At 36.2% G+C, this 24,933-nt stretch overlaps 2 protein-coding genes across 3 annotated transcripts; one reads left to right on the top strand and one right to left on the bottom strand.

Annotated features, from left to right (window-relative positions):
• The first annotated feature begins 1,805 nt into the window (after positions 1-1,805).
• LOC132049018 (F-box/kelch-repeat protein At3g23880-like) lies at positions 1,806-2,663 on the top strand. The gene has a single exon (XM_059439693.1). It carries the CDS (start codon positions 1,806-1,808, stop codon positions 2,661-2,663), a length of 858 nt encoding a protein of 285 aa, XP_059295676.1.
• A 2,459-nt stretch (positions 2,664-5,122) lies between these two features.
• LOC132050463 (anthranilate synthase alpha subunit 2, chloroplastic-like) lies at positions 5,123-14,543 on the bottom strand. 2 transcript variants are annotated; one of them, XM_059441714.1, is made up of 11 exons: positions 14,245-14,543; positions 12,336-12,508; positions 11,765-11,954; positions 9,075-9,226; positions 8,168-8,283; positions 7,829-8,075; positions 7,693-7,749; positions 7,409-7,561; positions 6,557-6,637; positions 6,144-6,230; positions 5,123-5,699 (listed from the first exon to the last, which is right to left on the bottom strand). In XM_059441714.1, the coding sequence occupies exons 1-11, from the start codon at positions 14,441-14,443 to the stop codon at positions 5,376-5,378; spliced, it is 1,779 nt and encodes a 592-aa protein (XP_059297697.1). In that variant the 5' UTR covers positions 14,444-14,543; the 3' UTR covers positions 5,123-5,375. The 2 variants fall into 2 exon arrangements, with proteins under 2 accessions (XP_059297697.1, XP_059297698.1); XM_059441715.1 differs by lacking the exon at positions 14,245-14,543 and having other exon boundaries at positions 11,765-11,943; positions 12,336-12,507.
• Between the last annotated feature and the right edge of the window lie 10,390 nt (positions 14,544-24,933).

Genomic DNA, 24,933 nt, shown 5'->3' with positions numbered 1-24,933 from the left:
CTGCCCATATCAATCAATATATGTAATGGTTTCCTTGAGCTATAACCTGTAACTCTCAAAGTTCTAAAACCAAGAGAAACATTCAAAGCATGAACAAAAATTTCCATATGTTCTAAAGGTTGGTTCAATTATATCATCTCTAAACCTGCATCCTCCCCCTTATCTTCAGTAATATGCAAGTTGTCCTCTACTACTTCTTCCACTTCTAACAAGTAAAGTTGCTTCAAATTCTTGTACTTATGCCCTTTTCTAGGCAAAAGTAACATAATCCTTGAGCCCTTTTTTCATCCATCTCCTCTATGCTTAACCTTCTCCTAACAACTCCTTTATTGCCCACTGAGTTATCACCATGAGTAGGTAATAAGGGTTTGTTTTGGACCTTTTGCTCATTCATCTTTTTAAATCCATAACCAGAACTGCTATTTACTGTAGTTTGTCTTAAGATTTAGCCTGAGCATCTAGGAAAGATTTTTGCATCCTAACAGTTCTAAATAGTTAAGAGAGTGTGGTATGACTTGTCAATTTAACTGCCCTATTCAACTCATCTTTATGTCCACCAACAAAGCAACTCACTGTATTTTCTTGTGACAGATTGACCCTAGTTAACTGATTTTCAAAAGCAGCTTGATAATCCTTCACGGAACCAGTTTGTTTGATTTTCTTAATTTTTTCCATAGGATCATCATAGCCAGCCCCAAATCTTTCTACTAATGTCATTATATATTCATTCCAAGTAGGAGGATAAGTATATCACTATACCTCGTGTTTAAGCATTTGCCATTGGATTGCTTCTCCTTCAAAGTGTATTGCAGCTAACCCCACTCTCTTGTCCATGGCAATGTTATCAAAATTAAAGAACTGCTCCACCTTGAATAACCAAGACTTCAAATCATCCCCAGAAAATCTTAGAAAATCTAGTTTTGAGTACCTGGAAATTCCTGAGTAATTGTGGAAATTTGCAGTGTTCTTGTCCCTCAATTCCACCTCAGTATTTGGTCTCTCTTTTGACCCTCTTTCTCTTGAAGTTCCTGCAACATATTCCACAGGAGATCCTTCACTTCTAGCCCCTTCGATGTGTTCCTTCAATTGTGCACCTGTTTGACTTAATTCCTTAAATGAAGCCACCTCTCCATGAAGTACTCCAAGATCTGAAACTAGTTTTGCAACAGTTCACGCACATCTCCCCCTTCCATGGCAGATTCAGCTGATGGATCTCCATTTGCCCTAGTTTCTTTTGCCATTATTGCCGAGAATCACAAAGCTTTGATACCAATGTTACTAGATTTATAGGAATACAACAATAATTCGAGTAAATCTCCAGCTAAAATAGGAATTCAATGAAAAAACTCGAGTGATTTAGCACAGTTTTGATGGAAAAGATAGAAATGAGTAGAAAAAATAACTTGTGTATTAAGAATCAATGTATATGTTGTTGAATGATTACAATGCATATAGGAATCTAACTACTTAGAGAAAAACTGAATTATTGAAGCCTAACTACTTGTAACTACTTTTCCGGCCAAAAGCTGATCCTAACTAACTTTCAAATCTGTAACTGTTTTATGGAATTTCCAGCTGTGATCTGATTTTCCAGCTGTCAATTATGATATCTCATTTCTTATATCAGAGAACCTTGCTTGAGATGAGGTGTGTTTCTAAATCTTGGCTTTCTCTAATCTCATGTCCCAAATTCATCAAAGCCCATCTAAAACTTTACCAAGAATCAAGAATTTAGGCTTCTTTTTAGAAACTTTGGTGAAGAAAATAGTAGCTTGACTTTTTACACTAGGTCTCTTTACTCAACTATGTATGAAGAACCTTTACACATACCTACTGATCTTGCTTTTGTTGGGGAAGATCGATTTTGTATAGGATATCAAATCTTGGGTTCATGTGATGGATTGTTCTGTACTTCTAGTGATTTTGAGGATTTGTTTCTATGGAATCCATCTACAACAGAGTTGAAAAACTTTCCCCCTTTAGGAATTAATCTGCATCTTAAAGAAGAGGGTAATGATTTTTCTTATGGATTTGGTTATATTGAGTGTCAAAGTGATTACAGAGTTGTAGAAATTGTGGAAAACAAATGCAATAATTGTTATAAGAATGATGTTAGTGTTTATAGTTTGAGAACTAATTCTTGGAAAATGATTCAAGAATGCCCAAATGTTAACCTTTTGGATCAAGCTGGTAAATTTGTAAATGGAAAACTTCATTGGGTGGTCGCCGATCCGGATCGTTATCGTGTTAGTGGTTGGAATTCCACATGGTTTATTACCTCACTCGACCTCGTAGATGAGACATTTGGAGATGTAGTGTTGCCCGACCTGGATTATAACTATTTAGACTGTGAAATAGGGTCTTCAGGAGGTAGTCTATGTTTTTTCTCTTACAGCAAGATCAAGACGGATGTGTGGGTAATGAAGGAGTATGAGTCATGGACCAAGGTGGCTTCGATCCCCTCGAAAAACTATGACGCTTGGCCAATTTTCATCTCCCAGAATGATGAAATTTTAGTGCATGATGGTTCAAGTTTAGTGTGGTATAATACAAGAGATAACACCTTTGTGCGTCCAGTGAATCAGATTCATTGTATTTCTGCAAACAACTTTAGTGTATATGTTGAAAGTCTTGTTTCGCTAAATTTCCTGGAGGAAGATTGAGTACTTATTGATCAGTGAGTGAAAGGATGGAAATTTGTGCTATGTTCTTCGAGGTCTTTTGCATAACGATGAACTAACAAAAAGGTTCTGGTTAAGAATTCGGGAGATTTAGCAAAGAGGAGAACACTGGCTGTACTGTAAGGTATTGCTACGATTCGGAAATTGATCAATTACTAGCCCCGTTAATGCACATCCATTAAATTCCAAAGGATGGATAGAATAAGATGGAAGCACGACAAAGGGGGAGAATTTACAGCTAAAGAATGTGACCACGTTCTTGTGAGGAATGACATCTTACAAAATTGGCCCCCGAAACTCATTCATGAAACAAGGCCCTCTTGTAATATCAATTGTTTCACTTGGTGTTCGCTTTTGTTATTTTCATTTTCATACTGCTTTGAATTGCTTAAAGACATAAAACAAAGCCGGTTCTCCCCGATTGAATAGCTCGTCATAGAAGACTAAAGAAGGCTCGAATGGCCGCTAAATGAAGTCAAAGACTAAGTAGTTTCTGCACGTCGGTCTTGTCTCCTAGCGGAGAGCTACCGGGTATTCATTCAAAAAGAATGCATTTACCCTTTCTCCCCCTTCATTCGGCAATAAGCCCGCTTTCACTCCCGTCTTTCTCGATCGAAAGCTAAGCGTGCCAAACCATCTAAGCAAAGTCCTATTTGTCAAAGAAGAGAGCCAAGACAAGCTCAAGTCATCCGGGGGCCTTTCTCGCTGGGCGAGCGCATCCGATTCGTCAGTCCTTTCTTATTCTTAAACCACTTCCTGTTCAGTTGCTGACCTTTTTCGTCATGCTTTCTCTTGAGCCGAGGGTCTTTCGGAAATAGCCTCTCTACCTCCCAAGGTAGAGGTAAAGTCTGCGTACACTCTACCTTCCCCAGACCACACGTTGTGGGATTTCACTGGGTATGTTGTTGTTGTTGTTGTTATGCTACCTTTGTCGGGCAGAATACAGATCTGCCAGTCATCTATTTTTGAATTGTAGGGTTGCTATGGAGCTGTGGCACATGTTTTTGAAAACCAATCATCACTGGGAGCTGGCTGCTTTTTGAATCTCATAGTTGGGAAATATTCCAGATGTAGATAACGTAATGCAACTTCTCGAATTTGTTGACTCTAGCTTTTATGTAAGGCATCCAGTGGACAGTGATGGAAAGACAAATGATTTGATCAAATGACAAATTGACTTTATAGATCACTAAGTTTTTTTCTTTTGTACAATCCTTGAATTTATGGATGATGTTTGCATGTATAGCTTACCGCAGTCAGCACTATATGCTGCTTTGCCTATTTGATTTCTTTGTAATCAAGTGATACAAAGATTTCAGAATTCATGCACAAAAAAGAATTGCAAAATGGCAAAAGAGCAATGAGAAACGGAGATGAATCCTCCGAGAAAAGAAACACCAAATTCCAAGAAGGGAAAGTTGAACAAGAAGAAAGTTAAAACTAATTTAAGTATTGCAGTTGTTAGTGTTAGTTCTAGCTGCAATGGCATTCAAGATTACTCAGTTAAACAGGCTAAGGATATTGATGAGAAATGGGATGATGGGAAAAGATTGATGCTCAATAGTGTAGCTTATTGTAGAATCTATTGATCTCAAGTTGATGCCTCTGTTTCATCCATTCTGGACTTTCTTTAGTTTGGGAAAAGACTCATGGGTTATACACAAATGACATTGGAAGCAAGACATAGCATATAGTTTAATTTACTCCCTCGTACAACAACAACAACAACAACAACATACCCAATCAAATCCCACAATGTAGGGTCTAGGGAGAGTAAAGTGTATGCAGACCTTACTCCTATCTCAAAAGATAGGGAGGCTGTTTCCGGAAGACCCTCGGCTCAAGAGCAAGCACGAGGAGAAAAGGTCAAATAAGCGCAAGCAGTTCAAAGCAAAATGAAAATGAAACTAAAGAAAGCGAAAAAGTCATGATAGAGCAGTCTAAGAAAAGGAAGCAGTAGCTACCACAGATAAATAAGATAATCGAAATACAAGAAACAACATATAGTAGCATTACTCCATCATAATTATATTGTAATTATGTATTGATTTCCTCTTCTTTCTATCATCCATAAATTAGTTATTTAAACCCCAATAGATCAACCGGTATTCTCTCTTTCTTCTTGTCTTCCTCACAAATAATAATAATAATAATAAGTAATTGTTGGTTAAAAGAGTGATCTGAAATTAAAAGTTGAAATAATTACGAATGAAAATGTTTTCGTTGGAAATTATTTTCTGGCAATAAAAAAAAAAAACAGAAAATAACTCATTTTCTGGTAAACATTTGCCAGAAAATATTTTCCGTCACACCAAACACCCTAACCTAATTTACTCCAAAAATTGTTTAATACTCTTTAAATGTCCATCAGGGAGTAATGCTATGATAAAAAAAAATCATCTTCTAAAATTAAACGTAAGCATGGGAAGGGATGTAACTCAGAACTGACAAAGCCAAAATTTGAAACCAATTGGCAACCAGAAAACTACAACTAACTAGGCCGATTCTGGACTCTTTGTGGCACCATGGTACAGTTGATGAAGCCACTATTGAACATATGCAACACTCAATGACATTGGTGGGAATTCAGTCACTTGCCAACATAACGGACTATCCGACTGAAAACAAACTTTTCCACATCCATCAAGAAATAAAAATAAATTATGAGACAATTCGACAATAGGACTGAATCTATTATTTGTCAACAAATGAGGACTCTGCAAGATCAATGGCACGGACAAGAGCTGCAGCTTTGTTTTCACATTCCCTTTGCTCATCGGCAGGGTCACTATCGGCTACTATGCCTGCCCCAGATTGGAGATAAGCAACCCAATCTCGTCGCTTATCGGCATCCTTGTACGAGTACATAGTGTCATAACGCGTTCCAGTTGGAAATACAATGGTTCTCAAAGCTAAGGCAATGTCCATTTCACCGGTAAAGGAAATGCCTCCAATTCCACCACTGTATGGTCCGCGCCTTGTAACTTCCAGCTGATCAATTAGCTCCATGGCTTTCACCTATATCAAGCAAGAGACATGAATTATTTACGCCCCCTTCGTGAACATACAAAAATTAAAACTATACAAATATATATTCCTTCGTGAAACACCTCAAAGCACATCAATAGTTCTTACAAGTTCCAGATTCAGCACATCAATAGTTCTTACAAGTTCCAGAGTCATTGACCTTAAGCACATAACCGTACCACTCTTTACTTCCAGACAATAATAAGAGACGAAATATGCGTAAACTTTCTAGGAGAACTGATTATCAACATCTCCACCGAGTGATCAAATTCAGTGAAGTGGCAAAACCATACTTCTAAAGACTAGGGGCATCAACTTGGCCACTTCCCATAGCTTATGACATTACGGCAGCAGAAAGCACCACGAACTCAAAAAACAAAGATATTGCTTTTTCAAGTAATTAATTTTGTAAGAAGTAAAAGATGATTGTAGAACCTTAGGCGCTCCACTAACGGTTCCAACAGGAAGCGCTGCACGCAGAGCATCCCAGCTAGTCAAATGGTCAAGTAACTCTCCAGTCACCTGCAAATTTGGGACGACGAAACCTTGTAACAAGCCAGACAAATCATTACATTTCACAACATCCAAGTCTTAGCTATGATTCTCCAATCACTGAAAAATGCATGAAAGAAAAGTAACACAATGCATGAGCACGAGTGTTATTTGTAAATGGCGTTTCTTTCAGGAAGCAAACTTTTTTGCACTCAGGGGACATGTCTTAATGCATGTAACTGTTTTTTTTAATTTTTTGAAAAAGGTAACAGCTCTTAATGCAAGTAACTTGTAAATCCTCAATCCATGTAAAAGCATGGCTATAATTAAACACAACTCATCTGAGAAGAACTCACCGTGGAGCTGATGTGCATGACATGGGAATACCGTTCAACATTCATTAGTTTCTCAACTTTCACCGAACCAGGTTTAGAGACCTGAATTAAGAACCTAAGTTAGTAAATGATGATTGAAGTGAAAGAATGCTTCCATAAAATGCTTACACAGGATTCAAATATGAGAAGTAATCTAACAAATAAAATTCAGTAGGAACTAGCAATTCAAATAATAGAAGTTCAGTGAGCAATATTCCACGGCCTAAAAGGAGGATGGATTGCATAACCACTGTACAATTATTAAGTTTAACCGCACTATGCCAATTGGAGAATTAATTGTAAAAAATGTTAGCATCTGAAAGCAATATAGAGTCTTGACGCTGCATGCAACAAGCAAGATGTATATAATTTCCTATAGTTTTTAATACATATCTCAGCATTTGAATACACATGTTATGAATATGCACTAGTTGGCATGGACAGGCAGAAGCAAGCTCAATGTAGGAGTGTAAAGAAACATACAGCGCCAGCGAATTCCAGAAACGAGTTCATGCTGGAGTAAAAAGGAAGATTAATTTCTTAGTTTTGACACAAGATGTTCCAAAACAAGAACAAGATCAGACATGACAGAATTTGATGCTACCTACATAATGACAAGCTTAACATATATAATAAAGGTCAATCTAATCCAGAGGAAGCTGGAAGTAATCAAAAGTACCAATAAGTAATGTGAAGATGAGAATTACAACCAACAGCATGAGCAATTTCTTTCAATTGTCAAAGTACAAGTTCATACATAGATTTATCGAATCTTGGCATATAGAAGATCATATGCCACCTCTAACAATTCAAAGGAAAATTAAGAGTGTTAACCTTTCCAACATCATTTCTTCCCAAGTCAACCAGCATTATATGCTCTGCACACTGTTTCTCGTCGTTCAAAAGTCGCTTTTCCAACATATAATCTTCCTTAGGTGTCTTACCTCTCCTAATAGTCCCTGCTAGGGGTCGATTAGTAACTGTTTTCTGGACAAACAAAAGGACGGTCTTAAGATTATTAGCAAAGCTGTTAATGGTAGACAAATGAGAGATGGGATTTGGGGGTTGAAATCAATATGCAATCTGCAAATTAGAATGGAAAACATCAGTTGATTTACCTTCTTCACTCGAGTAAGAATTTCTGGACTAGAAGCAACAAGAATACACCCCTTAGCCTGATCAGAACATATCCTTTGTGAGAGACCTAAGAAAATAGAATTTGAAGAGTCAAAGTTTCAAGGAAAGCGGGCATACCTGTAGATAAGTCATATAAGGGCTTGGGTTTACAACTCTTAGTGCTCTGTATACTTCAAATGGGTCTGCAAATGTTCGTCTTTCAAAACGTTGGCTAAGAACAATTTGGAAAATGTCCCCAGCCAGGATATGCTCCTTGGCCTTTAAAACAGCGTTCTGGTAGTCTTCGTTTGTCATGGTCGAGTTTTTCAATGAAGTACCAAATAGGCTAGTATGAAGTTTTATCGATCCTGAAGCCAACCTAGGACTAAAATAAGAAACCAGTACAACCAAATGAATGAGAGGAAAGGAGCAGAAAATAAAGTACTATTTTTGGAAGAGGAAGTGAAATTAACTTACGGTACAATATCACGTACTCTAGACATCAATGCTTCTAATCTGGTCATACCATCATTGTAGGCCTCCTCTACTGAAGCAAACCGATCTAACCGCACCCAATGTATGACAAATGCTTTCTGGTATCAAGCAGAAATTTAAGTAATGGACCATAATGGATACAGTAAAACATACACCTTATCAGCTGCAAATATTGATCACTCTAAGAACTAATTCATACATTGTTATTAATTACTAAACCAGATACATTTTGATGCAGAAAATGATGATTCAAAAACAATAACTACTAGAAGATGATCATGAAAGTATTCGTATAGAGAAAGGGGCCTTAGGCCTAATTCAACCCCAAAAGCTACTTAAGAGGTAAGGATTGCCCAAGACCATATAAGGAGACAATAGCCATTTCCTCCACCATTGTGGGACACTTAACACCCCTTTCCTCCCCTCACCGTCAGGATTGAACATCTGGAGTGTGGACAACATAAGATGGGGGCCCAACATTGTGTAAACCCAGAAGAGGAATGGGTTTGGCTCTGATACCAATGTTAAGAAATGGTCCTAACTCAACCTCAAAAGCTAACTGGTGAGGTGAGGATTATCCAAGGCCATATAAGACAAATCGCCACATCCACCACCGACGTAGGATAGTTATAACTCAAATCAGGATATTCAAACCCAAATTCAATGAAAAGTAAGAAGAGCAATCCATAATGAATGGTAGAATGTGCAGACAAACTAAAGAAATCGATCCAATTGCAAAAAGTAAAATCAAAGTTCTATTATTGAAGCACTTCAACGAAAGGCGAAGAATATTTCCATGAATCAGATAGGCCCTAGAACAAAATGGGATAATGTAAATCTGAAAAGCAAAACAAAGTGAAGGTTTATAGGGGACTTAAAATTAAACTACCTTTTCCACATGATCAAACACAATTACATCATCATAAAGACCTAGATGAAGATCAGGAAGATTCCTATCATCCAGGGGAGCATTTGAGAAAGGAAGCTTCTTTTTTTCTACGTAGCGCACTGTATCATATGAGAAGTAACCAACCCAACCTCCTGCAAAGGAAAAACTACAGCATTAGGCATGGTAAAGTTTCACTCTCTTCTCAAATGATATCTGTGTATAGAGGTCACAATTATCATATACTAACCGTTTGGCCTAGCCTTATTCAACATATAATCCCTCTTCATCCTTCCTTCTCTACAACTTTTCTTGGCGTGGATTCTTTCTTCAACGATTAAATTCTTACTTTATTCAAGTATATGAAACTAGCATATTTTTCAAGTATTACTCCTTAAATTGATTGTATAAATTAACACGACAGTTCGCACCCTCTCTATTTCTCTTCCATTCTCCTAGTATAAATAGATTTGCTAATAGATTTTTCTTTATGTGTATTCCATCTTAAAATGGGATTCCATTTCAAATCATTCTTTTTGCTTCATGTTGTGAGAAATCAAACCATATATTTCTTGAATTACTCTGTCACCATAATTAAAAACAAATTATTTTTATTTTCTGCAGATTGTATCATTTCCTTTTCTAAGTGAAAAGGGTATTTTAAGGAATATCCTGAAGGTACATATAAGAGTTTTACATCATATAATGAAATAGAGGTCTTCCTTCCATAAGTTGGAGTACAAGAATCTAATAGTGTGGGTCAATGTCAACTAGAATACTCCCCCTACTCCACAAGTGAAGACTTCTCAAAACATCAGCATTTTACAAGTGGAATATTTTCCCTCCCATCATTAACCTGTTTGGATTGGCTTATTTTAAGTGTTTTTAAGCCAAAATAGCTTTTAAGCACTTTTGTAGTGTTTGGGTAAAATTAAAAAGTGCTTTTAAGCCAAAATGACAAATATAAGCCATAAGCTAGAATTTCTAAATTATGGCTTTTGGCTTATAAGTCAAAAGCCATAAGCCCATCCAAACGGGCTCTAAACTTTTGTAATTCCTCTCTAGCCAAATATTATAAAAAACACAAGTAGGAATTGCATTCCAGTAATGTCAGTTGCCAGTGGATTGAGATTGTCCTTTCCAGCTATTTAAAGCAAGCTTAAAGTCCTGCCATGGCCACTGTACTCCAAGGACAACAAGGAATATTTCCCAGATTTGTCTGGTAAAGATGCAGCAAAGCAGTAGATGATTCAATGACTCACTAACTCCCTCCTTCAATAGAAAGCATCTGCTGCTCATGGTGTGACCCCTCTTTAGTAAATTATCTTGTGTTAGACAAGCTTCATGGGTAGCAGTCCAAATAAAGCATGCAGCTCTCGGAGGTGTCATGGCTTTCCAGATGATTCTCCATGTCCTACAATCTTGAATTCTCCCCATTCTCTTCAAAAACTTTTGTAGCAACCCTTCACTCTAAATTTACCATCCTTCTGATGTTTCCACCAAAGAGTGTTTTCCACCTGGTCTTCGAAAGATACAGGGTCCAGCATCTGAATCAGTGTGCTACCATGATCAATTTCCAGTCGTATAGGTTCCTCCTCAAAAGTAAATATTGTCCCCCATTAGAGTAGTAATATGCCACAGTACAATTCTCATTAGAACTGATTGAATAATGTCAGAAAATATCTCCATTAAAGGAATATCATCTACCATTTGTCTGTCCATATATCCACTCTCTTGCCATTGCCAACTTTTAACTTGACACAATCATAAAAATCATCTCAAAGGTTCCTGATTTATTTTTGTTTTCAGACAGACTCCATGAGCACCTTGTACATTATTAGTGCACTATTCCTCCTCTTTGCCATACTTGGCAATTACAACATTTTTCCATAATTGATTGCTGCCCTGATTGATCTTCCAGTGCCATTTAAATAACTCTTTTTATAGCTTTCAGTTCTTGACTCACAGATTGGTCAATTTCCTCCGATCTTTTTAAGGCTTTTGCTTTCCTGTCATCAAATCTGCCAAAGACCTCCTTATTCCATTTCCTCCAACTTTTTGTATAATTTCCTTATTTTAGTGACTTAACTATTTCCCTTCTTGTACAGTAACTGCAATACTTTGTCTTTGATGTTGAGAGAAAAATAATTGCATACTATATGTAAAAAGTATCAAACAATAAAACAAAAAAAGTATCATGCTCAAAGCATGGGCCAATTTCCAGTTATACACCAAAAAACAAAAGATATGCAAAGCATGGGCCAACTTCCAGTTATAAGAAAAAAACAAAATCCCATATCTGGGTTTTAGGATAACAACTGCAGCCTGCATGCCATCCATTAGGCACAAATCAAGAAATTTAATTTGAAGCATATTGTATCATATGATAAAGCCAACTAAGCAACGACGGGAAGCTGGATAACAAAAACAGTGAAATAAGCAGATGTTTGTCGTCAGAATAATAGATTTAGCAATTGGACAGAATTAAACAACAAAACATCAGAGCAGCTTGGCGAAATTTTTTTAAATTGTCAAACGAAAGTTTAACACGATGTTTTTCCATTCATATGAGGCAGATAATTGACATTGAATGCCAAGTGCTTGTTTACACCGTAAAATTCAAGTGATATCATCACCGAGCTAGATTAGTATTCATGCTAATAAACTCAAGCAGTTGAACTATAATTTCTTACCACAAAATGCCTCAGGAAGCTCATCTATGCATTGAGGTTTCCATTGTTCGATAATCCTACGAGGAACGGTCATTGGATCTTCCACAAATTCCTCCGTTCTCCTTCTTTCGGGGTGATCCATAATTGTCACCATGTTCTCTTTTGCAACAATTTCCATTGTCGGCTGAGCCCCAATCACACTGTATCGACCCTAGCATAATTAACTCATCAACAAACATAGCAAAGTGTAACCAAGCAAGTGACTTTGTTGATTATTTAGAATCGTGTCGATGCAGGATAATGCAGGTAATTAGAATACAGACATCAATCATTCCCCATGTGCTCTTTGTGAAAGTCAGGACTTCAGTATCTCTATTTGGGAAAAAAGCAGTTTTTCTTTGTACAATTTGTGACTGAAACAATTCAAACTATCTTTAACTATAAAAATTGTGAGTTATAGTACTTATACGCGGTTTCTAAATATGTATATTTCATGTCAAACCCATCATTCGATTAAAGACAGCAACATAATTTCCATTGACTATTCCAGTTTCAATCAAGGAACTAGATGGAGGTAGAACAAGAAGCTTACAACATTAGAAACTTTCAAACCAGGGTTTACGGACTCGAACAAGAAGCTTGGAGCTTCCCTATCATCTTCCTTCACCAAACAACGGTAAGCGAGGACTGGGGTTAAGTGATCGGAGAATATAGACCTGTAGAGGGGGATCAAATTCCAATTCTTCGCAGCCTCCTTGAACTTCACTGCATCTCAGAACCAGAAAGCAGCCAAAAGTTACCATCATGAAATTAATGTCAAGCAAATTAAGTTAATGATAGATATACTCTATTGACAGCAGTGCAAATGCAACAAATGTCCTTGAGTCGGCCTATATATATTGCTGAATTTTTTATTCAACTCCTAAATGGGGGAGCCAAATCTTGAGGTAAGCTCCTTTCCTGGTCAATTCCAAAAGTGGATGCACTCATCCTCAGAGAAGAGGGGAGGCAACTTGGTCTTCTATGTATTCAATGATAAGTTCAAGTTGATTTCCACATAGTAGTATGAAATGCAACAGTAAGCTGCGCGTACAAACTAAAAATCATGGATCCACCTTGAATTAAATCAGCATAGAGGGTACAGCGTAGCAGAACCAAGATTTGAAACTTATGGGTTCGGGATTTTACTCCTTTTGAGTTACTGGGTTCTAAATTAATAATTAGTAAATATTAAATGAATTTCTTAAGACAAATAGAAGGTTTGCAAGTGATTTGGACACTCTAGTGCCCTAGTCCTAAAAAGCCAAACTGTTACAGTTGAAGGTAAGGTTTTAGAAAACTTACATATTAATGCTAAAGTTCCAGAGAAGCAGCTAACACAATGAGTGCAGACCAATGACTTATAATTTTGGATCCATTTAAAAATCAAATATGCAGTTGAAGATTCTTTTATTTTAATGCCAATATATAGCTGAGTAATCAGTGCAACAGAATTCTGAACTCACTGAATTAAAATTCTAGAACCATCTCTGAATTAAATGGGCATAGCGGGTACTGAATGAAGGTGGCGAAACTAAAGGCCTGCTTGACCTCAATTTTTTTCCATAATTTTATTCCAGAATCATGTTTGGACATAGAATTGTTATGATTTTCCGGAATTCGTAAAAACTCCAAATACCTGTTTTCACCTCACTAAATCACTCACAAAAAAACTGGTAGAAACACAACTGAAGTGGAATGCCATTTTTCAACTTTTTCCCAAGTACTCCTCCTTTTCAAATTTCACATTTTTTATGTCCAAACACCCGTTAAATTAATAACTAAGATTCTGAAAAGTAATTATTAATGCTAAATACCTAGCAGAGTAACCAATGGAGTGGAATTCATAAATTCTGGATCCATCTTTGAATTAAACACATGAGATAGGGCTAAACCAAGGTTTTGGCATGACTTTTTTTTTTTTTTACTGGAATCATGTTTTGATTTTCCGGAATTGAGATTGACAAAATGGAGAATTGTATTCATGATTTATTTTGATTCTGTTACTATGTTTTTATATGAATGGATTTAATTTTTCGAAATAAAATCATATATTTGAAAACTCGTAAAAAATACTACAAATCACAATAATTAACAACTTATGTTTGGACATGTGAAGAAAAATATTTTACTGATAGACTCTATGAATCTCTACAATATCTCTTATTCTCTCTTGTTATGAAAAATAGCTAGCAGCACCTCTATTTATAACAGTACGAAACCTGATTTAACTCAAAACAGGAAAAACTATTCTCATTATTAATTTGACTATAAATCCTAACCAGACATGAATTAAAATATCAAATCCTAACCAATTTTGGTTTCCTACAACTTTGAATTATTATTTCCAACAACATGAATACAACTTGGAGTAATGTTGAATATTTGCAAGTGATTTGGAGTGAAAAAATGTACTTGGTTGACACTCGAAATCCGAACAGCGTCACAAAATGAATACATACAATTTTGGTTACCTAATGAAGGAGGAGAAATGGCGGCGGAGCATTTGAGAACCCGAATTCGGGCAGCACCTACACGGGATGACCTGGAGAAAGACAGTGAAGTGGATGCTGACGTGGCGAGTTGACCGGAAAAAATGGATGACCGGTGACCGGAAACGGGGGCAACCGGTCGGTGATGAGATAGGGCTAGGGTTTTCATGACTCTTTTTTTTTTTTTTACAGCATTTCAGCTTTGAATTGAAAAATGGAGAATGCTGATTTATTTGACTGTTACTATGTTTTTATATTGGATATGTTTTAGGGAAAAGGGTCAAAAATACCCCTCTACTTTAAAAACTTATGATTTAGATTATTTTGGGAAATTATCTTCCAAAATAACAAGATTTTAAACCCCATCATTTAAACTCGACCCAACCTAAAAATAAATAATAGCAGATCCCCCTTATTTCCCTCAAACTTCAAACCTATGTATTGAGGAAATAAGGAGATCTTATGGGTTATTATTTAGTTGGGGAAATGATGGAGCAGTTATTTAGGATTATTTTGGGAGACCAAAAATAAGTTCCCAAAATAAGGAGGATTTTTTAATTTCCTTTATCCAAAGTAGAAGGGTATTTTTCACCCTTTTCCCTATGTTTTATTAGTTGTTAGTTTGTACAGTGGATGTTGCAGAAAAGGGATTTGAGATTTTGCATATCAGTTTCTAGGTTTTATTAGGACAGTTGGTAGGTGGCCAATTAAATTGGAAAATAATAATTTGTGAAATATACTTTCATCCGGATCAATTTATGCGGCACTTTTCGCTTTTTGGGATAATGAACTTTATTTTATCACCAAATTGATATGAGAAAAATTATTATTTACGGTACTTTTTATGTAGCTTTTAGATATATAAATTTTAATCTTAAAATACTAAGTTTGGACAGTGAATGTTGCAGGAAGGGGATTTGATATTTTCCATATCAGTTTCTAGGTTCGTTTTAGGTGTAGGTGGCTAATTAAATTGGGAAAATAACAATTTTTGAAATATGCTTTGATCAGTCTCAATTTATGTGATATTTTTTATTTTTCGGGACTCAGACTGTATGAACTTTGACTAACATTTTAAGATATATTTTATCACCAAATTGATATGAGAAAAATTTCTACTTTCGATACTTTTTATGCAGCTTTAAATATATAAATTTTAATCTTAGAATATTTAGTTAATCTGATCTAATTTAGTTTCAATAGTAAGTCAAATTAACTTTTGGAAATTGAAATGTATGACATAAATTGGGATGGGGGAGTAACAACAAATACCTATCCATAAGCACCCCTAAACTATTCGAAATAGATCGATTTCACACCATTTCGTTCTTTTCGGATAAAAGTACCTTTGCCATTAGTCAACTCGCTCAAAATCCTCCAAGTAGCTCAAAAAATTGCTTTCTACTAGCGTTTGCTCCAAACAAGGAAAAAAGGTTCATTTTTGCCCTTGAGCTATTTGAAACAGGATCATTTTGTCCTTTTAAAATTCTGAACAAGTACTCTTAATTGTAAAGATTTGAACAAAAACTTACCTCGGAGAGTATCAGATAACTTTTAACCATCCTGAATGGTAATATTTTTACACTATTAATTTTATGTAATATAAATTTTAATTACCAATACTGAAATTTTCAATTGAACATTTATTCTACTGTTTGCCCAGTTAACAGAAAAAATGGAGGAGCAGTGGTGGCCAACGCTGGAGCAAACGGGTCAGTGGTTAGATAGAGGTAGGGTTTTCATTACTGTTTACACAGCATTTGAGCTTTGAAAAAATGGAGAATGGAGAAGTATGGAGGTTGATTTATATGATTTTTATGTTTTTTAGAGCTCGTTTGGTAAGAGATCTTAGATAAAATTATCATAGTATTATTTTGTATCATATTTAGTTGACATTTTGGGACATGTATAACTAATATCGAGATTATTTAATATACCAGTATATTATCTTATACCACCACCATCATGGGATAATTTATCCATGAATAACTTATGGAGTGCATAGATAAAAAATCTAAAATGACAAAACTAACCTTATTTTTTTCAAGAAACCCATAAAGGCCAAGCATCCAAGGGTACAATTTAAAAAAAATATTTTTTAGTTTCAAAAATAAATAAATATTCAAATGGTATCTTTTGTGTCCAATTTTAGTGTGTGAACCAAACACCCAACAGAAAATAATTCATAAATTACTAATACTTACATTATTAATCCCTGCATTACTAATCCATGTATAACTTGTCCTTGAACCGAACGACCCCTTATAGGTGGGCGTGCACAAAGAAAACCGAAAAACCGCACCAAATTGATAATCCAAATCAAACTGAGAAAAAACCCGACTAGTGGTTTGGTTTGACTTGGTTTTGTGTTGGCAAAAAAAAAACCCGATCATAATTGGTTTGGTTTGGTTTTAACTAAAAAAAGTCAAATCCAACCAAACTAACCCGACATTACATGTATATAAATTTTTAAAATATTTATACATAAAAGATTTACTCATAATATAATTTATTAATATTTCTTAAGTTTTTTCATAGTTTTTGTCTTTTAACATATTATTTCAAGTTTGGACTTAGAATTTTGAGTGTTCCAATAACCCATAGATGTTAGTAACTCAAATAAAGTCAAAACCAAATCAATATTAATGCTAAAAAAAGTAATTCAAGCCTCACCCTTGGAATGATAATAATGTTGGATATCTATTATTTAGTTTTGCATTGTCAATTTAAACAATGAAAATGCATAACTTAATTTTATTTTTTTCTTTATCATGTAATTAATACTTATTAGCCGTACTTATTTTAGCATGATTTAGTATTTTTAGGTGATGATCATTTTCATTATGCCATATTAATTAGCAATATTTATTTTATGCTATTTCATTATCTTTGTTGAATATTGTATTACAATGTCATCACTCATTCCACATTCTTGTTTTTTTCTTAAGAAACACCTTAATTATATAGTTGTATCTTACTAGGACTAAATAAATATTTGAAGTAACATATATATTTTGTATGAAGATTTTTCCGGGAAAAAAAAAAACTCGAAAAAAATCCTTGGTCGAAAAACCCAACTTTTATTAGTTTGGTTTGGTTTATCGATTTAAAAATCCGATACAATTAATTTGATTTGGTAGTTGAAAAACCCGAATCAACCCGATCTATGTGCACCCCTACTTGTATGAGAGAGAGTTGCTGGCATTAGTTACTGCAGTATAGAAACGGAGACCCTATTTGTTAGGTAGGCATTTCACTATTAGACCAATCAAAGATAGTCTTAAATACCTACTTGAACAAAGAATTTCTACCCCTAGTCAATAGAAATCGCTTGTCAAATTCCTTGGATACGATTACTCTATCATGTACAAGAAGGGTAAGGAGAACTTGATTACTGATGCTCTGTCAAGAAGAGGTGAATTGGTCCAACTTTGCAGTATTTGTGGAATACAGGCACACATAATTGAAGAAGTGAAACTGTCTTAACAATCAGATGCTCATTTACAAACACTTATGCCGTCCATCTAGTCTGGTGGTTCTTAGAAACCTTACTACCAATTCCAAGCTGGCATCCTTAGCGGAAAGGGCAAGATTATGGTGGGGTTTGATATAGCATTGAGGAAAAAGCTCATTTCTATCTTCCATGATAGTTCCACTAGTAGACATTCAAGTATTATTGCTACCTTGCACGGATTAAAACAAGAATTTTATTAGAAGAGGATGAAGCAGGATGTGTATGCTTTAATTAGAGAATGTGACACTTGTCAGAGGTGCAAAGGGGAAAATGTTGCTTATCCTGGCCTCTTGCAACCACTGCCTATCCCTGATAAGGTGTGGCAAGATATCTCAATGGATTTTATTGAAGGTTTGCATAGAGCTGCTGGAAAAGATGTGATATATGTTGTTGTAGATAGACTGAGCAAAGCTGCTCACTTTATGGCACTCAAATATCTTTACACTGCACTTGATGTAGCTTAGTTATTCATGGATGAAGTTTTTAAACTCCATGGTTTACCTATGACAGAGATACTGTTTTTCTTAGTAAATTTTGGAGAGAATTGTTCGGATTGCAGAAGGTTTCTTTGCATACTTCCACTGCCTATCACCCTCAAACAGATGGGCAGACTGAAGTTGTTAACAGGTGTTTGGAATGTTATTTAAAGTGCATGACTTTTGACAAACCTAAAGACTGGCCTAATTGGTTGGGTCTTGCTGAATGGTGGTACAATACCTTTTTTCATTCTGCTATTAAGATGTCCCCATATGAGGTGGTGTATGGCCAAAAACCTCCACCTTTACTTCCATATCTTCCTTTTGACTCTCAGTTAGAATTGGTGAACAGAAACCTACAAGCTAGAGAAGCTACCATCAGGAAATTCAAGTTATATTTGAGTAGAGCTTAACATAGAATGAAAGTGCAAGCTGACAAGCACATGACAGAGAGATCGTATGCTGTAGGTGATTGGGTTTTTGTCAAGTTACAGCCATATAGGAAACTTTCACTCAAGGATCACTCTTTTCAGAAGTTGTCTGCTAAGTTCTTTGGACCATTCTAAATCATTGCTAAGGTGGGAGCTGTGGCTTATACTTTGAATTTGCCTGCTGGTGCTAAAGTTCATCCTACATTCCATGTTTCTCAACTAAAGAAGCTTGGCCATCACATTACATATGTTACCTTGCCTGTTGTTCATTCTGAGTCTGGGCACATACTGTTAGCACCTGAAGCTATCTTAGACATGAGGCTTGCTAAGAAGAATGGTAGGGCTGTTACTGAAGTGTTAGTTAAGTGGTTGAATTCTGCTCCTAAAGATAATTTATGAGAGGAACTCCAAGCTTTTACTCAGAAGTTTCCTCAGTTTGTCACCAGTTCTGCAAATTGATCCTTGAGGACAAGGATCATTTTGAAGGGTGGGGTATTGATATGATCCAATTTCCAGTCATCTGTACTCTTTCCTATTTTGATGTATTAGTGAGAATTCAATACAATAATGATGTAATTAGCAATCAATTAGTCAAAGGTTAGTAGTTAAACAATAGTCGAGTTAGTTGGAGGATTAGTTACAGCACGTGACTGGCACGTGGGTTCCAAATTTTAGTTAGCTGAGCAGTTAGTTGGTTCAACAAACTTTCCCGCCCAAATCAGTTAGCATATAAACTGATTCTCATCGCAATTATAATCATTCATTCAGTTGTTGAAAGATCAATACACTCTCTTCTCTTTTTCTGAAATATCTCCATAGCTCATCGAGCTTGAGCGAATCTGTTCAGGGTTAATTCTCTTGTTCAGCCCTTAGGAACACTCGATTACTTTCCATAATTGTCTCTCAATTTCTAAGTCGTATCAAATAATGAACTTAAAATAAAACTCAAATTTTGGAATTATTATACCTGTATTCTTCATCGATTGTTATTGCTTTATTTTGCTAACTCATACAATGATGCCTCTTTTCGTAAATGGATGTACAAAAGTGAAGAAAAATTGCAATCAGTAGCTATCAACAAAGCTAAGCTCTTATAGAAACAGAGAAAATCTCGGCAAAGAGCTGTGACTGAAATACACCGGAGAAGATGATCAAGCGATGGCCGTGATTGTGTGTCAGGCAATGCAACATATAATGAATATGGCGGCAATGGTGCTGGAGGGAAAGAAAATTTTAGCGGTGGAAAAGCGAAGGTGTAAAATCGGTTAGGGGTGATGAGGTGGAATTTCAGTGCTACTTAGGATAGGATGTCTACCTTGAATAACTTTAACGGAGGAGGGGTATATCTGAACCAATAGTATAACGACAAGGGTATATTTGGACCCAAAGTATAACGAGGGGTATATTTGGCCCTTTCCCAATAGTAGATGGGTATATTTGACCCTTTTCCGTATCTCAATTGATCGGGGCTCCGATGCAAGTATCAAATCGAGTAGAAACAAAACAAAACAAAAAATAACTTACTCCTTCCGTTTCAATTTATGTGAACCTATTTGACTGGGCACGGAGTTTAAGAAAAATAGAGAAGACTTTTGAACTTGTGGTGTAAAATGAGGCACATATATTTTTATGTGGCTATAAATCATAGAATAAAAGGAAATTATTTCTAAATATGAAAAGGGATCATTTTTTTTTTTTGCGTAGACTAAAAAGGAAATAGTGTAAATTGAAACGGAGGGAGTAATATTTATCGCTTTAACATAACATTAATATTGATGGTAAAGAGTATATATTTTAAGGGAGTTTTATGGATTCAACTTAAAAAGGATTGAAGTTTCAAATAAATGAAGAAAGGGAAAACATATTAAACGAACCCGGAGACTGCGAGTAGTACATGGGTTAGTATGCTGTATATTCCCTGAAATTTCGTGATTGATGGGCAAGAACTTGGTCCCATCTCCATAAATGCATACACAATTATAAACATTCTTTTGGCATGAACGGTAACAATTGGAGAATTTTTTTGGATATTATTGTTGTTTATACGGTACAAATGAATTGTCTATAGTTATACATGTATTTTAATAAAATTAGTTTTTGAGTACGCACTTATCGTGTGTACAATATACCAATGAGTACATAATTTTTATAAAATGAATATAAACATTACTATTGAATAATGTGTTTGAGTTATAAAATAATTTTTTTTTAAAGTATAAATTCTTAAAAACCAATAAAGAAAGTAATCATACCAACACTAACGCATGAGATCTCATCAGAACTCCGAAGTTAAGCGTGCTTGAGCATTACTAGGATGGGTGACCCCCCTGCAAGTCCTCATGTAACATCCCCTTCTTTAGAAGTGGAGCCTTGGAGCCAGAGGCGAATCTAAGGTTCTTAGAACACGAGTGAACTACTAAAAAAAGGGAGAAAATAATGCATTAAGCAGGAATTAATCCTTATTCCTCTTGGTAAATAACTAAATTTTTAACCAAGTGCACCAGTACTCCTTTTTATAGCATGGGTGGCATCATGTAATATTAGACCAATTCTAGAAAATATGTACATAAAATATCTAGTTTTACGGGAAGACCTGTCATGCCCCGAACTATGGCCTGGGCGTAACACGGCACTCGGTGCCTTGCTGCATATGACCGAGCGAAGCACATGGCTTGCTGAATCAACATGGGGCATGTACTATTGCGGAATATAATATGAACATGCGTGGTGAGAGTAAACATGAGATTAAATAATTATACGTCTGAAAATATATAAGAAATGCCGAGCCAATACTGGCTATACGACTTTGAACATTTGACATGGCATAACTGAACTAGTCTAGTCTATGAAACCTTTGACATGAGTCTGACTGCTAAACTATTTACCGGGACAAGGCCCCCGGCATACCTTTACTGCATAACTGACAATAAATATGTAAATAAATAAATAAAGATATAACCCCGAATGAGATAGGGCTCACCAATAGCCGATACGTGCAAAATCCAAACGAGCTGATCTGTCATCCTGTAAATCTGCATTGTGAAATGCAGGCCCCCAGGCAAATAAAAGGGGACGTCAGTACATTCGAATTGTACTGGTATGTAAAACAGCTGAATGAAATAAGCATGACACATGAAATAACAGAACTGAAACTGTATCTATAAGCTGAACATGAACATGAATATCATCTGACACGAAGAAATGTATAACATGAGCAAAACATTACATATAACCGATAACATTGAATCACCACGTGGGTACGTGGAATCTGGTACCTGGCCCAACCAGCAGAGCAGCCCCACACCTTGCCAGGGTATGAGACATAAGCATGACGTGAAAATGGATCCAATTCAACTGTCTGAAGGTGTCGTCCTAATCTGGGCGGATCGACCCTTCCCTACGTTGGCATACATAGTTTCGGGGCTATACCCCGAGCCTATAAATGGCTTTGTGCTACTCCCAAAAATATGAACATGGATATAGTTGGTGTCACACCCTTAATCCGATAGGATGTGATGGCACCCAAAACCCGCCGATTCTTGTGACATTCATAATCATACTGGCCCTTAGCCATAACATAAATATATTTTTCTGAAAAGTCAAATATGCTTTTCATCTTTTTCAAAACAAAGAAAAATTTGCAACATGAAGCATAACACAATGCGTAATAATACATTGGCTTACATAGCCGACTTACATAACCGACATCTTATGCCCGCGTCTATGTCTCTAACACGGAACATGAAACCATAACATAATACTCCGACTCGGCGGCGACTCCGAGGAAATGGAGCTCGCCAATCCCGCTCGAATATCCTCTTGCTAATATCTTCGGCTCACTCAGGGTGTACTTGTGCTAAGAAAGGGGGATACGGAATATGTACGAGAGTATGTAAAGCATGAAATGTAATAAGCGGGATCGATTTCGAAGTAAAGAGTACGTAAAATCGTAAGACTTGCTTTTTGAAAACATATGTCATGCATGTCAATGTCATAAAATCATCGTAAAAACATGTAACGTGCCCCCGCCCTCTAATAGTAAAATCGTAATATACATATGTAAAGTGTATATAACGTGCCCCGGCCCCTCTCAAGGAGGGACGCGGTAATTAAAATCATCATATCGTGTACGTATAACGTGCCCCGACTCAGCGAGGGACGCGGTAAAGGAATCATCATATGCCATCCCGGCCACCTCCCCCATATCATCATATCATATAACATGCCCCGGCCCCGCTAGCAAGGGACGCGGTAAATATAACGTGCCCCGATCTAGTGAGGGACGCGGTGAACAATGCAATGAGGTGCACGAATACACAGCCCCGGCCCGGACGCGATGAAGGACATATTGAGGTGAGGCGGGCACGAGTTAGCGAGAAACCATACGCACACAAATCATTTTCGAGAGACTCGGTAAATGTCGAATGAACCGTCATTTAAAAAAATCGGACAATAGTCATATCAAATATAGCTCGGACGGTACTCGGAAACGTATCAAATATCATAAATATATCAAAGTATCGTAGGGACCATAGTCGTATATCAAATCATTCCGAGCCCGCCGATGAAAATCAAAATCATTATACGTTACAAAACTTTCTACGAACGTTTCAAAGCAATCCGGTTCTTTTTACGAAAGTTACGGACATTTCTAGCCAATTCTTTAGGAACAAAACCGGTTATACGACATTCTAATCCAATCATATCGAGACATAAAGACCGTAGCATGAACATATTATGGATACTAACATCAATAAACAATTATAAATCATGAACGTGCTCGGAAATTAAGAGCAGTTACTCGAAACATGCCTAATTACAACTAGGACATGCCAAAAGAAAGAAGGGGTGAGCTTTACATACCTTAGCCGCTTCTAAGCTAATCCGAACTTACGTCTCCCGATTTCTCACGATCTACAATAATATCATTAAGTATCAACCATTAGCCATAACACTTGAGAATCCAATTCCAAATTAACACTTTGTCTACAAAAATTTCGTGACATTTCCCTATAACGTCAACATCCCCGAGAATTCAACTCGGCCAAATCAACAACAACCAAACAACAATCATGATAACAATATCGATAAGTAATTCAAGATGTCCAAACCAACATCCAATCTTACCTGAAACCTTCCAACTCAATGAAAACAATAACAACACACTTCTTTCTTTCAAATTCATAAACAATATCAACAATTCCATATGTTAGCAACATCATTTCCATCAATGCAAGAAGCTATATTGAAATCACATTATCTTGTAAATCAGCCCACAAACGATTCTGAACTTCAATTTCGATCATTAAATCTTCATTTTTTCATCATGGAATTCACAACAACAATAACCAAGATATCAAGTAGGTTTAATTCATTCCATCTACACCCAAGGCAGCCCCTATTCGTCCACCACACCATCACCCTCAACTTCATGAATTTCATCCATTTCTTCACATTACAACATGCTCAACACGTCCATAGTACAACAATTCAAACATGCTAAATAAATTAGTTCTTTGCTCCTATAGAACATCACCTATACACGGCACACGCCACACCATCATTTCGCTAGGTTTTATTCATTTATACATGCCACAACATATGCAAACCATCCATAACATATACAAGAAAGGATTAAACCTGCCTCTTCCTCCAAGTTCCTCCCCTAAACTAGTGCTTGTTTTGCAAGAATCAACGCGTCGCTTGTCCCAACAACTATTCCACGTTAACGAGGGCCTTCCAATTGGTATGAAAACTAGAAAGAAAAGAATTTTTCATGGTCAAGATGGAAGACACCATTTTTACGACTTGGCCAATTGTCTTTCTCCTTTCTTTTTCTCCATCTTTCTTGAATTTTCCAAGTTTAAAATGATGAGTTGTGTCTTCTTTTAGCATCACACTTGTATATATATATATAAATGTGGCACATGGCCATGCACATGACCGACCCCTTTTTTTTTTTTTCTTTTCTCCAATTTTCTTCAATTTTCTAGAAATTTCTTTAAATCATGAAAGATGAATAATTTGACTTGGTCATCCATAATATATATATATATATATATATTTGGCCCTTACAAATGTAAAATGAACACATGTACCCCTCAAAATTTTGAGCTAATTAAATTTGGCCAACCAAGGGGGGAGGAGAGGGTCCCACATCCCCACGGCCATATATGGCCATTTGGCCATTTCATGAGATTTTTTTCCAACTTTTAGCCCCTCGTTTTTTCTTATTCCA

Source organism: Lycium ferocissimum, chromosome 3 (genome assembly GCF_029784015.1).
Source record: "Lycium ferocissimum isolate CSIRO_LF1 chromosome 3, AGI_CSIRO_Lferr_CH_V1, whole genome shotgun sequence".
Taxonomy (NCBI): domain Eukaryota; kingdom Viridiplantae; phylum Streptophyta; class Magnoliopsida; order Solanales; family Solanaceae; genus Lycium; species Lycium ferocissimum.
Note: the sequence above shows the minus strand (reverse complement) of the source record. Positions and strands in the feature narration are given on the sequence as shown.